This window comes from Macrosteles quadrilineatus, unplaced genomic scaffold (genome assembly GCF_028750875.1).
Source record: "Macrosteles quadrilineatus isolate MER2022 unplaced genomic scaffold, UCM_ALF_1.0 Scaffold_3__2_contigs__length_128488019, whole genome shotgun sequence".
NCBI lineage: Eukaryota > Metazoa > Arthropoda > Insecta > Hemiptera > Cicadellidae > Macrosteles > Macrosteles quadrilineatus.
In genome coordinates, this window is record NW_026542596.1 from 86,588,539 (window position 1) to 86,608,287 (window position 19,749).

Genomic DNA, 19,749 nt, shown 5'->3' on the forward strand with positions numbered 1-19,749 from the left:
TACCCATTTGACTCGTTACATACGGTTAAAGATAATGACATTTTTATTGCACCAAAATAGTCGGGGTGATTAGACCTTTAAATTGATGTATCACACAACCCATGTTTACATTTGAAAATTTCTCAAAAAGCACCCCTACCCCCCAAATTGGGCCCTTTTGGGGCATTTTTCGAAATTGAAAATAATTTTATTGGATTTGGCATGTCCAAATTAGGGGGAAATGAGAACAAACAAGTGTTAAAAGCCTTACCTTTGCACACAACAGATATGGAAAGTTTTCAAATGAACACCCTGTATATACGTCCGTGAACGCGATAACTTGAGTAATTTTTGTCCGATTTTGATGAAATTTGGTTTAAAGGTGTAAAGCGGGATAAACTTAAATGAGTTCGCGAACCAGCACGATCGGACCATGGGAACAGGGCTTTACGGGGGGTTTTATGGGGTAAAAATTGGTTTTTCTCACTTTTGACCCTCAAAACACAAAATTTCCTGATTTCTCTTTACACCTTTTTAAAGAGCTTAAAAAAACAAATAATTTAGTATATAAAAGTATTTTTGTTCAATTATTAGTAACGGAGAAAATTAAAAAAAAATGTAAATTTAAAATTCCCATGTTATTCTTATGGAGAATATTGTCAAAAGTTGTAGTTTGCTTGTTTATGGATATATTTTGATCAAACTTGGCAAATTTATTTATTTTGTACTAAGCTATCAATATTTTACTCAAAAACACACTTTATTAGTTTCCTTGTAGCAGCAAACCTAGGTACTCGTTAAACCTAATGTTATTAAAATATATTTAACTGAAAATCAATTCAGACAAATGGAAATTCGCTTAGTCGGCAGGTTTGCTGCGGCGGGGGTATTTTTAATATTTTCTGATAACTATAACCTGTTTGAATCAAAATACAAGTTTTCAATTTTTAATAAAATGATGAAATATTGAAATTAGTCATGGAACGTGAAAGGAAAGCTGTTAAACTTTCAAATAATCAACAAAATTACCTTAGGTTGTTTGCGATAAGTGTCGACACACTCGACGTTCAGTTTGATGAACTCGATGTTGCACTTGTAGCCCTCGATGGTCATCTTGATGACAGTGTGCAATGGGACGTTGATATATGGCAGTTCATCTGGCAACAAGAGAATTAAAGTCAAAACATGAGTACTTTTAATATGATAATAATATGTCAATAAGGTTGAAGTTGCAGATGTTTAACTGAGTAAAGAAACGTAGAGCGATCAACTGATTTTGTCTATTACTTAGGTATTATTAATTATGAATGTTATGGCGTTAAAATAATTCACAGGAGTTAAGCATTTGATATTTTGGGTATTCTATGATGTATCTAGTTTTAAGTAATCTTCTAGATGCCGTCATAAATATGTTTTGAAATAAATCTGTCTGGTTTCACAAACAATCTTCAGGCTTTGAAGATATTTCAGATTCTTATAGCCAAAAACATTGATAAAATATTTTTTACTAATTTAATCTTAATAAACTTTTGCTTTGAATGATTACTGAATCCTAATGAAAATTTCTACAATGGCAATTAATCTTTGAATGGTTAAATTTAAAACTGGTTTGTTCTCTTGATAATCATATTTTATTTATTTTTAATCTTGGACCAAAGGGTTCATGTTGGCTCACTATAAAATATTATTTTCATGCTGTCTATTTCCTGGCGTTTTATAACGTTACTAAATCGGAAATTCATGCTAAAAATAAAAATTTATATTAAACGGCCATAAATAAAACACCTCTCTTGAAAATATTTAATTTAAATTCTCGCTGTAATTTGTACAACCTTGAGTGTATTTGATTAAATAACAATGTAGAAGAAAACTTTGAACCAAACGTTTTCTTTGATAACAACAAAATATCCAAATTATCAAACACGTGTATTGTAATCAAGAGAACAATTTTACGCAGTTTATTTTGACTGTTATTGCAAAAAGTATCTCAAGGACATATCAAGGTGACGCCTGCAACAGAAGCCAAGTCTTCAAAGTCACAGTCTGCATTATCTTCAATGTCAAAGGTTGTGATAAATATAACAAAAGAGAAAAAATTGTTCTGATGTGCGAAATCTTTGTTGGGTAACTAGGGGTTATCACAACACCATAACAGGTTGCTAACCTTATTTTTTTATCTTAGAGTTGTCTAGATAGGCTAAAAAAAGCACTTAGTATTTTTTTACGGATGATGAAAAATTTAAAAAACCTTGTATCATGCCTAAAACAAAAAACAAATATTGTTCAATTTGTCGGTAAAAAAAAATTATTCCATTTTAGTTTCCCCAAGTCAAAAGTTAACTTATCAAGATAAAAAGGGTTAGAAAGTGTGTTTTTTTTTTTGTTAATTTGTTGCAACAGTGTAAATGGACCAATAAAGAAAATATCCATATTTTATATTTATAATTGATAACTTTTGTCCCTTCTAAATTTTATTAAAATACAAATTAAGTACATATGGGAGAAAAAGTGTGTGTTAAATTTTTCAACTACAAAGCCCAACTGATAAACTATGCTTTCCTGGCACGCTCTAGTAAATTGCTCACAAAACTCATTTTCATGGTATCAGCTTCGCCCTACCTGTGACATTAGGTGATAATGTCACTTTCAGAAACTTAACACAAACGAACATTTCATTTTCAGTACATGTTACAAATATTCTATTTACATCATCCATAATCTATTTTGGAAGAAAACTGAACGAAAGCTGAACTCACCCAAACTCTTGTTCAAGAAGTATCCGAGGATGCAGCGCAAAACGGCCTGGTGACTGATGGTCAGAAGATTGTCCTCGTGTTCAAGCTCCAGCAGTACGGGAGCCAGCCGAGCCATGATGTCAACGTAAGACTCTCCCCACGGATAGCGGTAGCGCAGTTTGTCCTGGTCCCGCCACGCAAACTCCTGCGGGAACTTGTCTTGCATCTCCTCATAGCTCAGGCCCTCGCATATTCCCTGCAATCAGCAGAACAGAGATTCATCAGCTGGAGTAATCACAGCAAAACTTCAATAACAAGACCCTCGTTAGAAAATCACCCTTGATAACATGTGTTATTTTGACAAACCTTTGATATTGTATGACAGCCAACCACATTTTATTGCAATCCTCGATAACAAGTCTGCCTTTATATTCCGTCTTATTTGATAATCCTCATGACTTCATATCGAGGTTCAACTGTAGTTTCAAAAATAGTTTGGCCCTTTTTTTGATACTTTTCTCTGTTTCTATGACTATTTTCATTTTTATTTTATTCTGTGCTTATCTACGACATTAGTGTTTTTACCATGCTTTGTAAGAGAGTGGTCCAAACCCTTGTTACTATTAATTTGTTAAATAGCACCAATTAATATCCACATAACTAATGGCGTTGGGGTACAGTATCCACCTCGCTTGGAATAAAATCAATGACCTTCAGATTTGAAGACAAGCACTACAACCAATTGGATAGCCAGACAATTAACTAGGTAAAACAAGACAAACTTACAGCATCAAGTTCATTGAGTGCCTCGATGGGTTCAGAAGGAGCTGCGATGCCAGCGGCCGTCTGTTTGGTGCGGCGCTTCTCACTGGTCCAGACATGAAGGTCGGGAATGTTGGCATCATTGATGTACGTAGCCAGAGTCTTGGCGTACATGCGACCGCGAGGAGACAGGTCTGTGTCTCCTCCGATGCGACCCACCACGTTGTATTCACTCTCCCCATGCTGGAACAATGGTTTATTTAGTTTTTTCTTAGTTTGCATTAAATTGTCCTTAAAACTTTAAATAGTCTTTTTAGAATAGTTTAAAAATATATACATAAAACAGAACACGACTCGTGTACCATTATTTCTTTATGCATAGCTTTTTAAATGGAGAACAATAATTAATTACTTAACTTGGGGGTAAGAAATGTACCAAAGCTTGAAAGTACAATTTTGTTCGAATTTAGTGCTCTCTTAGACTAGGTAAGTGTTTTAAATTTCAAAACATACCCTGGAAAAGTAAAGTGTCCTGGCCCCAGGCTTGAAGCTTGAAACAAAAGACAGAATATTGGACTGGTAGGGACCGTTGATACGATGCACTGAGACATTCTCCCCTGCAACACAAAAATACATTTTAGTAAAATTTAATTTGTTGAAAAACATTGTCTTAAAAGTGAATGTAAATGTAAAAACAGTTAAGAAGTAAGGTAAAAGAGTTAGAATCAATGATAATATTCTCTTCCTATGCTAGAAAAATCAACAACTTTAATTGATGTCAGGTAATGTCCTCACAAAGATAACAGGTGGTTTGGATGTAGCCTTGACCCTGGTTGCTAAGCTTGTTTCTTGGTCATTATTATCATTAGGACTTGCCCAGTAAGGAACTTTTAAAGCCACTCACCATCATTGAATACTTTGATGTAAGTGTACTTGGACTCCTCCCTCGGGTTGACGGGCTCGTATTGCTCCATGAAGTGTTCAATCTTGTGATGGAAATCATCCAACGCCTTCTCCTTGGTCATGTGCTTGTAGTCCTTGCTGAATTGCAAGATCTCCTGCGAAAACATAGACATTATACTTAGGAGTAAAAATTTGTATGTTTGATTGTGTTTGATTACCTTTGTAATATATAGTTTGGTGGCAAAGTGTTGAAGAAGACCGGAGGCTTGTGAGAAAATGATAATATGCAGTGGAGTATCATTAATCTGTATCAATAGGGACCAAATCCTGTTTATATGATTAAATTTGGATAAAGCAGGGTTTATTCATACAAGATTTGATAAAGGTAGTCTAGAGCATCTGATGTATCAAGCATTTTTAAGGAAATAAATCATGAATTCTACTGCAATTTATACTGTGCAGTGATCGAACATCAAATCAATATACCACCCCACCCCGTATGAGAGAGGAGTTTTTATAATGCCTATTTAATGTAATCCTGTTGTACGGATTACGTACATTTCTGGATAAGCAAAATGTTTGGATTAACAAGAGTATTTGGGTCCTTGTTTATACTTTAACACCTAGTCATAAATAATCATTTACAAATTTTACATTCATAACTCAATCTTTTTGTAATGATTTACATTTAAAATTTACAAAATTAATCTAGATATTTACCTTGATGTTTCTTTCCAATATCATATCATCGTCACAGATACACTCGAGAAACAAAACCTTGAAGTTGTACTGCTTGGCGAAGAAATCAAAAGTGTTCTGACGCATCTTTGGCGTGGCGTGAGTTCCATCAAGAATCTACAAAGCAAGATTTATCATTAACTATTAACTTAAAACTTAAAAAATGTGATTTAAAAAATCTGACTCCCTGTATGAATACCAGTACCAGTTAGTTATCTCTTTTTAGCTATAAAAATGTGAATGAATTGTTGAATAAATTACTAAAACATTATTTTATAACATTGGCCACTGAGGCCTGTGAGTGGAACGTATCCAGCAAAGCAAGGGATGAGCCAGTACAGTACAAGGGTGAACTTTACTGATTAAAAGTAGTGTCAGGTACCAGGATCCAAACCCACGACATCGCTGCCTTTGGCCAGAAGTCCGTTGGCCCTAAATTCTTCGAAATCCATTAATTTTGTTGTTTTTCACACTTACCGCAATTTTTCCCTCGGACTTTAGAAAGTCAAGAGCATCTTCCATAGCTTCTTTTGCGCTCTGCTGGATGATTTCGTAAGCTTCCTCATTGTCAGCTCGGAAGATCTCATGGCTGTCATAAAGCTCGATGTGCTTGCGTCGGTAGAAACTGATGCTGAACACTGCAACAATCAAGTAAATCAGTGACCTATTGTGTAACTCCTCTACTCCTGCCAGTATGACTAGTCGTAAGCTACGAATCTAGTAATGTTATTATTCCCTAGTTTACGAGGATTACAGTTACATTTAATCTTATGACTACAATCTGATGGATGTTGCTCAGCTTTTATGTAATCTTAGCATTGTGTATTAGCCGTGGTATTAGTGAGGGTCTATTTTGTTCTATGTTTTATTTTATAGAATATAATAATACTTGTACATCGCACTATTCCAGTGAAGGTTTGCTGCAATTTGAATTTGAAACATACATGGAAGCTAGCAGAAGCCATAACTACAATAATATAATTTAGTAATGCAAAATTTTCGATCAGAATTGTTTAATTAATTTTTGGTATTGTTATTGTTTACATTTGGTTCATTCTCTTAGCTGACTAGCAGCTGATTTCTTTATCAATAGCTCAATTGGAGCTTTTCTGTGTTACCTATAGATTAATTTGTTTGTAACTATTAGTCTGGAACGTGTTACATTTAGATTTGCGTCTAGCTCAAAAACCGTTTAGTTATTGTTGTGGTACTGTAAATGGTTTTTGCTTTTTGCTTTCATTATTCTGTTAGTTTTGAAGGTTACTACTTTTAGCTCTAAATTTTCTTTTAATAGCACCTGTAGGCTTAAAGTGTTCACTTTTACTGATTTTTAATTTAATATATTCTTTTACCTTTGACATAAATGTTTGTTCATATTTGAATGTTTTGTTATCGTTAGACTTGTTTGTAACTTTTAGGTATAGAATATTCTGTTACCTTTAGACTTGAGGCCGTTCCAGTTGAGATAACGGTTCAACTTGTGGGAGAGAACAGTCTTGCCTCGGGCAGGCAGTCCGACCATCGCCACCACCAGCGGCGCAAAGTTGTCCGCTGAAAACCCACAACATTGTCAGAGAAATAGTTATCACATCACAATACAGAGGTAGTCATGAAGAAAAACAATTCATATACGTCTTTGCACATCAGTACATATGGAGTTTGATTTAACAAGAGCATATCACAAGCAAAGTATTGCAGAATCCTTGTATTTATTGCTTCACTTGTGACGATGAAACCATTGTGACAGATATCAAGGCTGTGTCAATCAACTTAACCTTAGTCAAAGTTTGACCTTTGATATTTTCATTACATAAGACTACGGTTGATCATGTAACCGGGTGGTATAATGACAGGTGTTATGTTCAGAAAATAAATGTCTGCTTGTGATTGTTGTATTAAAATACTTGGTGTTTTTACTGAAATTTATACATCTCAGTCTTAAAACAGTTTTGCTTTTATTTGAAATAATGTTAGGTAAAAGGTTTAACTAATGGATTGAAGTGGTAAATTTCCCTATAGGGGAAGAAGCTATTGCCTTAGTGGCAAAGCAAGACATTGACCGGGACCGATTTCTTTTTCGTTTTGATGCCTTCATAGAGGTCAAAATCGCTGTTGAGTCAAATTTTGTATACATTTTATATACTGTACCTGTCTGTAAACTCTATAACTCAAGCAATTTCGGTCTGATTTTGCTGAAATTTGGCATGAATTTGTAAGGCTGGATAAACTTGGGAATGAGTTCCAAACCAGCCAGATCAAATCACGGACAAGGTTTTAGAGAGTTTTAAAGTTTTTCAATAATTGGGGTTTTCAAATTTTTACGCTTAAAACGTGAAAATGTCTAATCTTAATTACAGCCATCGTGTAGAGCTAAAAAACAAATAAATTTGTTTATTTGAAGCGTTGTTATACAATTAAAGGATACGGAGGCAATCCCAAAAAAACTGTACATAAACCCCATTTGTTATTCTATTAGAGGAAAAGTAAACTGTTGTAGTTGGAACACCACTAGGTAGAAGAAATATAAATACAGAATGTTTTTAAAATTTGTAATCGTTATTATGGACAACCTAATGCGGCTACAAGTGGGAAACATTCGTAGAAAAAACTCAAAAACAAGATCAGCTTTTGAAAAATTATAATATATTTACAATGAAAGTTGATTATATCGAACTGTTATGTACATTGTGAGTATTTCCAGAATCTTTGAATCGACTCTTTTAAAGTCATCAGAAATTATGAGTGTTATTCTTTTTTAAATAACGCCTTTAATACTTCACAATTGCTCGAAATCAAGCAACAGGTACACTAGTGTTAGTTTAATGGGTAATAAATCTGACAAGTAATTACATATTTTAGTAAAAAGTCCAATCAGAAAAATGAAATGAACTTAGTCTGCAGGTTTGCTGCGACGGGGTATTTGTACCTTAACAGCATTTGAGTGGGTGGATAAGAAGGCTCTTCAAGACAACTATAGTTCAAAGGGTTCTCTCAGAAGCTCAAAACTCATTGACAGGGAGATAAATTTTAAAAAAGAACAAAAAACAAGATCAAAAAGTAAAACCATAGATAAAACATACTTGTGTTGGTTGGTTAGTCTATGGTAAAACTTAGGAATTTAATTTAATGGTTTCATGAAATGAGCCTACAACAATAAGCATGTGGTTAGTTTTTTTTTTTTTTCAATTTTGCGTGATTGGATTTTTAGTTAAATCATCTATTTAAATAACATAAGGTATAACAAGTCCCTATGTTTGCTGCTACAGGGTATAAATAAAGTGTATAATAAAGTGTTACAGGGTATAAATAAAGTGTTTTCATCACTCCTTAACGAAAGTAACTATTTTCGATAACAGCTGATATCAATGAAAGTAGTCGTTTCCCAAGCTCTAATTTAGGGCGAGGGAAAATCGATCAGCTGATTTTCCCTCGCTCTAAATTTACTTTCCCTCCGCTCTCAATTAGTTCTCCATTTATTCACTACGCGCGCCAGTGTTTTGTTACGGTTTAATTTAATGATTTTAATCAGCTGTATGTATTTTTAAAAGTTGTGTTATTCTTTTATTTTGATGTTTAAACAAAATTTATTGAGAAATATACGTAGGTTTCTTTTTAGAAGATTTTATTTTATTTTGATGTTCAATCAAATTGTTTTAATATACTGAGGTCTGCTATTCTGTGTTTGTGTATTTTTGTGTCGTGATGAAAAGTATCGTTCATAACTCGTACCGAAAGTTATTATCCGGCACTTGCTCCATTATTCCCGTCCTCGGCTTCCCCTCGCACGTGAAAATAGCTCTCACATACTCGGCTTCGCCTCGCACGTGAAATTAGGGTTCCCTGTGTTCGGCTTCGCCTCACACAAAAACTTGGGCGCGCGACGGAAAATGCCACTTTCGGTCCTAGTAATGAAATATACTATATTTTGTCAAATATTAATAGCTTAGTATAAAAAAAATTTGCCAAGTTTGATCCAAATACATCCATAAACAAGCAAACTACAAAATTCTACAATATTCTCCATGTAAATTACATAAAATTTTAAATTTACAATTTTTGAATTTTCTCCGTATCCAATAACCGTACAAAAACACTTTGATAAACTAAATTCTAAATTATTTGTTTTTTAAGCTCTTTAAAATGGTCTATAGAAAAAATGTGTCTTGAGGGTCAAAGATGAGAACACATTTTACCCCATAAAACCCTGTCCCCATGGTCCGTTCATGCTGGTTCCCGAACTCATTCAAGTTTATCCCGCCATACTCATTCAAAATAAATTTCATCAAAATCAGACAAAAATTACTCAAGATATCGCGTTCACGGACACAAATATAAATCTGCATACTGTATATACCATGAGACCTACCCTACGGTAATAGCTACTTTCACTATTAAGGTGTGTATAGTCAAAGATAAATCATCGGACGGTTCGTTTGTTTTTGTTATTAGAAGTCGGGCCGACCCAACTTACATCATTGGTTTTGTTATGACACGCCGATTGTTTACATTGACTATCATTGAGCAAGAGCTCGATTACGTCAGTCAGTTGTTAAACAAACAATTAGACTGTTTAGGTTCTCTCAAGGAGGCTACCGGACCTGTATCCAAGTAAAAATTTAACATGAATGAGGGATGGGCCAATCTTTATAAAGTGATATGTTCAGATATTCATGTTTTGTGTTCATGGTCAACACCTTTACTACCACCAGGTCCACTCCTAACTTTATTATCTGGGTTCGTACTGAACCCAGTACCAACTGATACAGTTACAATTACTGCCACAAGGATATTGTCCTGGAATTCGAGCATTTAGTAACAAAGCTGCATAGCATAGGAACTAAGAAGGAAAGTCCTGCCTCGGTGGGGACAAACTCATTATTGCATTCTAAAGTCTCGGCACGTTCTGCTCAACAAGGTCTTTGTTATCTCGTGAAAAGTGGACAAAAAATGGGCGGTGTTGTAACCTAACCGCCGCGGGGTGTCTGCCGCCGTTCCCGCCAATGTCCAGCCTGTCTCGCGCCAATGTCCAAGGTTTTCCTCTTCCACAGCCTTCGGTATCTCAAGGGCTATCCGGGCTGGTTAACGTCACTGATATACTATACTTAGAAGTGGGTAATGTAATAAATGCGTAGTAAGCGTTTGAGTGGAATTTTGCAGACTTCATTTTGTTTACTATGAATTTAAATCCAATTCGCCAAATTTTATGAACAAATTAGTAGGGTTGAGTATTCTTATTTTGATTTCATAGGGGTTTGGAATTACACAGATCAATGACGTTTTGCGGAGATTGTCTATATAGACTTTTTGCAAAATACTTTACCTTTTGAGAGAATTTTTGATACTAGCTATATACTATTTTTGTTTGAACAGATTTTAAGGCCAAACGGTTTTTAACGTAGGGGGTGAAACATTTTAAATTTAATTGTTAAGAGAAACCAGCTTTTTTACTTGTAAACTTTTTAGACATCATGTCACACCAGTAAAAAAAAAAACTTAGTTCGTAAAACAAACACTTATAATTTTTGAAGATGACTTGTATAAAGAAGCCTACTGGCAAAAAGGTTTTGTTAACTTATATAGCCTACCCTGTATTGTTCAAACTCAATATTCAAAATCTTTCAGTTTCATTGAAGATTTAAAATCTTTTACAATGAAAGGACAAAGTTTCCTATGACACATTGAAGGTCATACGCAGTTTTTACTGCTTTTAGATTTACCTTCATGTCGCGATGCTCGCTGGACTGGAGGTCTTTCCTTGAGCTCAGCTTGGACACAATCCCGGCACATTGTTGCGATATCCGATATTTAGAATAAATTTTAAATTTTTAAGCACTGCATGATCGTCTCTAGTTAGTGTTTAGATAACGACTGCCTTGCCAAGACTTGGGGATCGTGCCAAGCGCGCGCCAATCTACCACTACAATAGACTTCGTCGAGAACTTGAAACTTCTAGTGCATCAGATCCATAGACGTTCAAGTTCGTAGATTTTATATTAGTTATGTCTCTAAGCTTGTTTGAGTGATTGATGGAAATAAACAATATGTGGCCTATATAAGCGCGGCTTTATTGTACATTCCGACGTGTGAATTGAACTATAAAGTGACTCAGGTACATTGAAACACACCTCTTATGAGAGCGAGAGCATCGAAAAATATTTACGCCTGCCATAACGACGAGAGATGAAAGATAGCACTAGGCCTATTGTGTACGAAACTTAAGGAACAATGGAAATATGGATGGTTAAAACCCCAAATAGGGAATTTTATATTTTACAATACAAAACCTTTTTGTATATTGTTAAAGTTACCCAACATATTTTACCTAGTTTAAAAAAAGATATTTTCAAATGAACATTCTTTTACTTGAATTTCGTTTTATGTGTTTCAAACCATAATATCTCAAATGATAAGAATCTATCTATATATTAATAGGCAAGCATGTTTCTTTAAAACCTTTTTTCTCAGCTCGTGTGCATCGTGGGGTAAATCTACGCATACCGTTGGAAAGCTATTTTCCTGTAGGTGTGCAGAATCCCTTTATAAATTTAAATAGGCTCAAAGATAAGCACAAAAATGAGTTTAAAAATTTGAAAAAATTAACATGGATCTTATGCGTTGCTATGCTGGTTACGAAATAACAACGAAATATAAACAGAAAATCAAAACAAATGGAGGAAACTCCAATCACATGTTTTATTTACAGTGTGGGGTGAAAATAGATAAGTGAGTACATTACATATTTTTGGTCGAGTTTCGACCACTGGACGACCTCTCGTCTCTTTTAAATCACACAAGCACAAGCGTTTGACAAAAAATCAAAATACAGTACATATAAAAATGCCTTGAGATATTACTGAGCTATATAGATGGATAGATATTACTTGAAATATACTTTAAAAACAAAATACGTAATTTCCTTTATCTTATCTTCTCTGAGTACAGATTGATAAGCAATGTTACAAGTTACAACTGTACAACTGTGTGTGATAGGTGAAAGATTAAAACGTCACTTTTTGACACAGTTGATACTGATACGTCACGTTTGTTTTCAAGTGTTTATAGACAGTTTTCAAATATTTCACTCCACTTACAATAAATTTAAGATAATATTTGTTTTCCCGCAAAAAGTGGGTTTTTATTTACGTTTTAATTTGGTTAGTCCCCGTAAAGTTTTAAAATATACTTTTCTTGGGGCAATCAAGAATGTTTATGATCAAGATTATCACTGGTATTTAAATCCAAAGGTCATATAGCTTGCTTCCTTAAGGCCGTCTCGACATAGTTAAATTAAAAGTGAAAATCATTTAGTTACGATGTTGAATTTAAAATTATATTTTTAATTTGTTTATTTGCAGCTTGTACATAGTAATAATACCCCCTGCCACTGCAAACCTGCTGACTAAGCGAATTTCCATTTGACTGATTGGATTTACACTGAAATGTCTACTTAAATATATAACATTTATTACCTATTTAAATAGAATTAGTTTAACAAGTACTTAGGTTTGCTGCATCAGGAAGGGTAAAACAGTTTTTTTTTTTTGTAAAATGTTCATAGTTAGTAAGAAATAAAAACATTTTCCAAATTTGATCAAAATATGTTCATAAACAAGCAAACTACAACAGTTTACTTATTCTCCATAAGAATAACATGAGAATTTTAAATTTAAAATTTTTGGAATTTTCTCCGTAACCATTAGGCGCATAATACCGGCTTCAATATACTAAATTATTTGTTTTTTTAAGCTCTACAAAATGGTTTGAAAAGAAATTGCTAAATTTTATGTTTTTTGGGTCAAAAATGGGAAAACCCTATTTTTACCCCATAAAACCCCCCGTAAACCCCCGTTCCCATGATCCGATCATGCTGGATTGCGAACTCGTTCGAATAAACGTAGGTTTACACGTTTGTACCAAATTTCATCAAAATCGGATCATTTTTGCTCGAGTTATCGTGCTAACGGACACACACACACACACACATATATGAATTTGAACGGCTGGTGTTTTTGGCCTCAAGGGACCTCAAAACGAACAAAAATCGGTCCCGCGTCCAGGTCTTACCATGAGTACTACGGTAATAGCTTATTCCCTATATGGGAAATTCGCTAAAAACTAATACAATTATTTAAATAATTGAAATATATGAAAGAAAGCAACCACAATTTTGAAATTTGTTAGAACGGTAATATCAATTTCTTTGTTATGTCAATGATCTGTTATATTACACTAGTTGTTGAACTTCTGTGGTTAGTGAGAGAATTAAACCAAGTAAATGGAATACGATTTGTAAATTTGAATACAATAGTGGTGACGTCCCCAAAACAATGCATTATGGTCAATAGAAACAAAACAACACAAGAAAAGTAATAAAGTAAACCCGTATTAAAGTGAAGACGAAGCTTACGCATTTGAGCAAAGTTTAACTTTAAAAATATTTAGATTACGTTTTCTCTTATATCATCCTTACATAAGAAAATAACAAATAACTTATGTACAGTATTGATATATTGGGCGCAAAAATATTTTGGAAACGCGTACATAATGACACTATACTATAGACTCCACATTTTTGTGTAGGTCCTAGGATTTGTGGAAATATCAAGCAAATATGCTGACGTCATCAAGCATAAAAACGATAGTTATTTAAGTGGCACTTTGCGCTCGTGTTACACATATAAATAATTAGACTTTCAAACACTTAACAGCACGTTTTATGTTAAGTTATAAATCCAAGCGTTGAACGAAATGGGAAACACTGGAACAGCTGATCGTAGTCGTAGTATCTGTGTTGCCAACTTATTTTCAAGCGTACACGTATTACGTGCCTAATAAAAGCACACTGTTTTGTGGTGTTTGGTTGGAATACTGCAGTGCAGCAAAAATGGGAAAATGCAGCAATTAGCTTCTTTGCATGTGCATGCTACAATCAGTAGATGAAAGCCTGCTTTGTCAGGTAACTGTAGTAAAAATATATTGTGTTTTGATTAGGTCGTACATAATGAACATGGCGAATTGCAATATGTGCGAAATAATCAGTTGGATCAGCTCTACTGTACATCGTGCTTTTGACAACTTCCGTTTTGCTGTTCAAACGTTTAATTTTTGTATGTAGGAATACTTTTTTTGGTTCGACTGCAAACTACTCTTGTCATCACATTAATAAATGAACAAACTACTTATTTCTTTTATCTGTGATAATTAAACATGTACTCATCTTGATTGCGACGAAGTAATTTCAAGGTAAAGATTATCATATCAATTACAATGCATGAATGCGTCAGCAAAACACATGTTCAACACGGACACGGACTGACCACGTACACATCTTCATTAATGCAGTAATGTCATGGACAAAATGATCAGCGACAAGTAGTTCATCAAAGCACATGTTCAACGCTTCATTCCTTCATGAAGCCAACAAAGTGATCTTTGTTGCATTTCACAGCACGTGTGCGTTGGTTTGCTTGTGTAGCAAGAATAGTTCTGACGTTGGCTTGGTTCTCAGACTACGGTGTAGGTTGTAGCTCTGTGCACGCGCTGTTAAAAAAAAACGAGTTGAAAAATATAATTCCCGTAATTTTAACTGTTTAAAAGCCTATTTGCAGCAGGTAATTTTGAATACGCAAGAAGAGAACTAAACACTTTTTACTTTTACCTTCTTTGTGTAAACTTCATTCCGGGGAATGTAGATGTAATACATTTTTTATTTATTTTTTTTATTTTTTAAAGGAACCAAAAATATTGAACCACACAAATCTGATAATTAACAAACTATATTACCCCGCCATAGCAAATCTGCACACTAAGTGAATTTACATTTACCTAATTAAATAACATTAAACCGGATTAAAATCGGATCTTTTTCCTCGAGTCATCGTGCTAACGTACACGTAATATATAAATATGTCTATATTGTAGTATATGAATTTGAGGACAAAAAAAGAAAAAAAAAGTATATGAATTTGAGCAGATGTGTTTTTGGCATCTAGGGACCTCAAAACGAAAAAGAAATCGGTCCCAGGTCCAGGTCTTACAATGAGACCTACGGTAATAGCTTATTCCCTGTACGGGAAATTCGCTAAAATTAATCCGTACTTGTATGTGCATCTTTGATTTTTTTTGGAGTTTTTATCGACAATTTTCTTTAAATTTCTATGAGTATAAGTGCTTTTCATGTTATCTAAGCTGCTTATGAATGTATTGATTCAATTACTCATGAACTCTATCAGAAATCGTAGTCATCTGAATTCTGAAATTCTCCTACACTATAACACTAGGGCACAATTAGATTCTTTCTGCAATGTGATGTTTGAAATGTTTTAACAAATTTTTAGTTTTATTCTAATTCGAACTTCTAAAATGAGCCCCGACACATGGAGCTTCAAGGACACTTTGTGGTAAAAATAGCCTCAGTAGTCTAGCTTGCTTGGCTGACATCTTTATCATTTCCTTATCACGAGAGAACAAAAGATAAGACTTATGCAGACGAAGCAGCTCAGGTTTATTTTACATTACGTAAGCATACGACTCAGTCCAGCTGTGAAATTTTACTCCAACCAAAACCAAACACGACTCTCTCTTCTTTTCCAACTCTTCTCTCCCTTCAAAATATAGCTGCTTTTACAAAATGACCCATTAATTATACACGTGTGGCAATGAATTAGAAAGTTATTTAATGAGGATTTAACACTATTGAAGTGATTATTAGTTATGAGAATGGAGGTGGAAAGTTAAAAGCTCAACTGAGAGGGCAAAAATAAAATAAAACAAACGTCATGGCTTGTGTTCTATTTTTACTCTTCTGAAGCGCAAATACAAAGCGTGAGAAAATATAAATTGTTTATTACTTTGTATTGATACAAATAAAATTTATATAGTGAATGATGGGTGAAACAAACAACTGTGTCAGCGTTGATCGATAGATTCGTGGCGCTTTTGACGTTTACTTTTTGTGGCAGAGACGCAGGGTCTAAGGTGAGGGTCTAGCCTATATCTAGTGAAAACAAAAAGACAAAACTCACCTTTCTTGGTGAGCAGTTTCGGGCACAATTTGCCGTCGTCACTCTCCTTCCTCGCCAACGAAAACCCTGTGGGTGCCATCGCGAACTAGGTAAAAATATCACAAAATATAAAAAACGAGATAAATGCGAACAACCCCGGTAAAAAAGAGATCACAAAGTATGGCGACTACAACAACAACAATTCCGAAAAGTGGTCAGAAGAAGTATGTCTGATAAAGGACTGTAAATCTGCCCTCATGCCACTCACACGGTAGAATAGCGTCGATGCCAGTGTTAGGCTTTAACTGATCACTACGACAAATTAAGGATTGTTCATCGCGCTGACACAACCGATGAGGACGTTGTCTGGCGAGTACAACCGCTAGAATGGAACTTGGAGACGAGTTGGAGCGTGGCAGTCGTTCACAGTTACACTCAGACACTAGTCAGTAGACGGGCGTTATATTCTGCTCTCCAGCTTGAAGCGGTGGGTGGGGGTAATCGATAGAGGCTGGTCCCCTACAATGATAGCGGAGTTCAAAGGACGACTTTGCTAATAATTGATAACACACAGAACTACCATTGATTGGACAAATTACACATTTGAAGGCCTTGTTTATCAATTTTCATGAGTGTTGACAATCTGCGCTGTGTAGTCGCTGGTTCCAATGCAGAGGAAGGGATGGGTGTTGAAATTGGGTCATCACAACAATCTACTTGTTAGTCAAATATGTTACAAGTAGATGATTATAGTGTAGCTGACAAAGGCTGGGGTGTTAACTTGTATAACTGTATTATTAATCAAAATTGTATCAATCTTTAAACAAGTGTGATAACATCTAGGTCATTGGAAGTGCGTAGTTTAGTGAACTTGAACCCAAAAATATCGTATATTGTAGAATGATCGGTTTAAGATTTCAAAATGTTATAGTACCTTAAATTTGCCTTTGATAGTAACGCATTACTTTCTTTGTATTGTTAGGGCTTGTTAATTGATAGTCCAAGTTACAGCTTATTGTAGATAGTTTTTAATTGGGATACTTGGTAAAAAAATAAAAATGTAATACGTTAAATAACATTTAGATATATTTGATTTATCTCGGTTTTATGCATCATGTTGGTATAACTTATTTACCGTATTCCAAAACAACATTCCAAAATGTAGGTCAACCTGACGCTGACAATCGATGTACTTCAAACTTCCTCTTAGTCACATTTTGAATGTTATTGGGGAGCCAATTATTGTTTGTTGTTATTGTTGTTAGATATTATTTATTCAGTTTATAGCTTGTTGTATATTTATCATAGTTCATTCATTTATTAATGTCATTATTGTTATGAGGTTTTTGTGATTTTTTCTGTCCCGACCAGCTGATCTTGTCTCAAAGTTTTTGATGTTATTTAAGATGTTAACTGAACTCATATTTTAGAGTCAAATCATTGTTACCCCAGCTGTTAAATAGTATTTATTGTTTTGCTTAATTGTTAATAGTTGTTATTTTTCAACTCTTTTGCCAACAACCTTTAAATTTTATGTAAATTGGTATGTACCATTGGAAGAATAAATAAATAAACAAAAACATTGAACACTCCGTTCAATTTGAAGCAAAATCTGTTAAGCTCTCTCTGGAATATATTTTTCTCGTTTGCATATAAGTACCTATGCCATTTTTATTAAAAAATCCTTGTTATAAATACGAATTATTAACTAAAATAAAATACTAAAATAAACTAAGAAACTTCCAGCTGCTTAGTTTTAGTAAAATAAAAGTCATCCCATGTCAATAGACATGTTTAACATGTAGTCCAAACTATCTCTTATTTGGTTAGTTGTATAATGGTCTATTTGTTAATTATAACAAATTAAAATTATATAATCTGCTACTCTCAAAGTATTATAGTAGCATTGACTATTGGATACTGAAATAGACATCCCATTTATATGGATCAGCTGTCACCAATTTTTTTATAAAAAATGAACGTAGTTGTGTGAGCCAGTCACTGAATGCACCAGTGTCTAAAATTCTATTTTATACCTTATTTGTTGTTGTTGACCAGGTTGGTGGGTCATATTAGTTGCTAGAGGTCACCATAAGACATTCCCTAAGTTGGACTTGGCAAAAAGGTTTGTGTATTCGACAGAATTTAGTGATCAACACAATCGGTGGCTCACACCAACTACGACGATTTTGAAAGAAAAACCCTGGCTACAAATTTAAAATGGGGATGGAATAGTAGGCAAACATTTTATATACCTGTTAAATGTTGTACATTCATTCGACAATAACTCTTTAAAAAAACGTACAAATTATAAATATCGATTATTATATCTTAATTTCTTTCCTACTTTACCACAGATCCCTTCGCTATCTGAACTACCTTGAACCAACCCGCTATCCTTGAAAGTAACACTCAAACTGTTTTGAAACAGAACAAACAATATTGTTCCGCAATTCGGAATTTTAAAATGTGCAAGAGCATAACTTGCATTGTTGTACTCGGAAGTCGAGAGTTCACAATATTGATGAAAGAAAACCGCGAAGGTGACTAATTTTGATCGTCGGTGGTACAAAATAATCAAGAGTTGTGTCTTTTCTAAAATGAATACAATTTTCAAATTAAATATATTTTTTACATTATTTTATATTTGTTTTGTCGTCGCTTCCTATACTTCTGTAATAAATGTATCAAGTATTATTGTGTGGCATCAGCAGGCATACTTATTACTTAACTATCTAAAAGCTCAATTAAAGTATAAAAGTTAATCTTCATGAGAAACTGGTAATAATAGTTTAAATACATTTTAAAATAAATACGTCACCAATATTTTTGGTAATTGTTATTTCATGAGGCCTTATGCCATGGACATATATATTATTTTTGAGGTATTGTAAACATAACCTTCAGTTTGTGTAAGTGTCTACTGACGAAGCATAGCTGGCGAAAGGCCTCATGAAATAAAAAATACAAAATATTGGTGTGAAGTATTTATTTTAAAATGAATACAAATTATATTACTGAATTACGGTACGTTTCTTAGTCGAGGCTACTTAAACTTGTAAGCAAAACTATCTGATTTCAACCATTTGGTCAAACTGAGATAGAAATAATATCCTTAGTCAGTTGTTGAATAATGTTTGGATTGTCATCAGTTTTCACCTTCAATTCGATCTTTTGAGATTTCCCTGTTATCTTTATACTAGCTGTACCCGCGGGCTTTGCCCCGTTTAACTTCATATGTGAGCTCGTTCGCATGGCTCAATCACGTCCTGGTTGAAGTTCGTTCGCTACGCTCACTCACCTTTAGGTTGGAGCTCGTTCTCTGCGCTCACACGTTCTGGTTGAAGTTCGTTCGCTACGCTCACTCACCTTTACGGTTGGAGCTCGTTCGCTGCGCTCACTTGCCTTCAGGTTACCTCGTTCGCTACGCTAACTCACCTCCGGGTTGAAGTTCGTTCGCTACGCTCACTCACTTTTGGTTTAAAATTAGCTGTTGTAAAATATATAGTAAAAAAATAGTGCTGCACTCTGTTGGTAATCCTTGTAACTTTAATGCTATTGAACATCATAGAACAGAACCAACTTGTTTAATTGAAACAGCTGTTAAGATTCATTAATTCCATTTAAAT

At 34.3% G+C, this 19,749-nt stretch overlaps 1 protein-coding gene across 2 annotated transcripts in view; it reads right to left on the minus strand.

The window, feature by feature from the left end:
* LOC128988568 (6-phosphofructo-2-kinase/fructose-2,6-bisphosphatase-like) overlaps nucleotides 1–16,572 on the minus strand; it is a 29,358-nt gene extending 12,786 nt beyond the window's left edge. The window contains exons 1-9 of one of the 2 annotated variants that reach the window (XM_054409959.1): nucleotides 16,142–16,572; nucleotides 6,555–6,668; nucleotides 5,595–5,755; nucleotides 5,100–5,234; nucleotides 4,381–4,534; nucleotides 3,990–4,093; nucleotides 3,501–3,719; nucleotides 2,736–2,970; nucleotides 1,009–1,136 (exon numbers count right to left, since the gene is read on the minus strand). In XM_054409959.1, the coding sequence (XP_054265934.1) occupies nucleotides 1,009–1,136; nucleotides 2,736–2,970; nucleotides 3,501–3,719; nucleotides 3,990–4,093; nucleotides 4,381–4,534; nucleotides 5,100–5,234; nucleotides 5,595–5,755; nucleotides 6,555–6,668; nucleotides 16,142–16,220 (1,329 nt within the window). In that variant the 5' untranslated portion in view covers nucleotides 16,221–16,572. Of the gene's footprint in view, nucleotides 1–1,008; nucleotides 1,137–2,735; nucleotides 2,971–3,500; nucleotides 3,720–3,989; nucleotides 4,094–4,380; nucleotides 4,535–5,099; nucleotides 5,235–5,594; nucleotides 5,756–6,554; nucleotides 6,669–10,834; nucleotides 10,981–16,141 lie in introns of those variants that run through there. The other variant, XM_054409961.1, reaches the window with a different exon arrangement.
* Nucleotides 16,573–19,749: the final 3,177 nt, after the last annotated feature.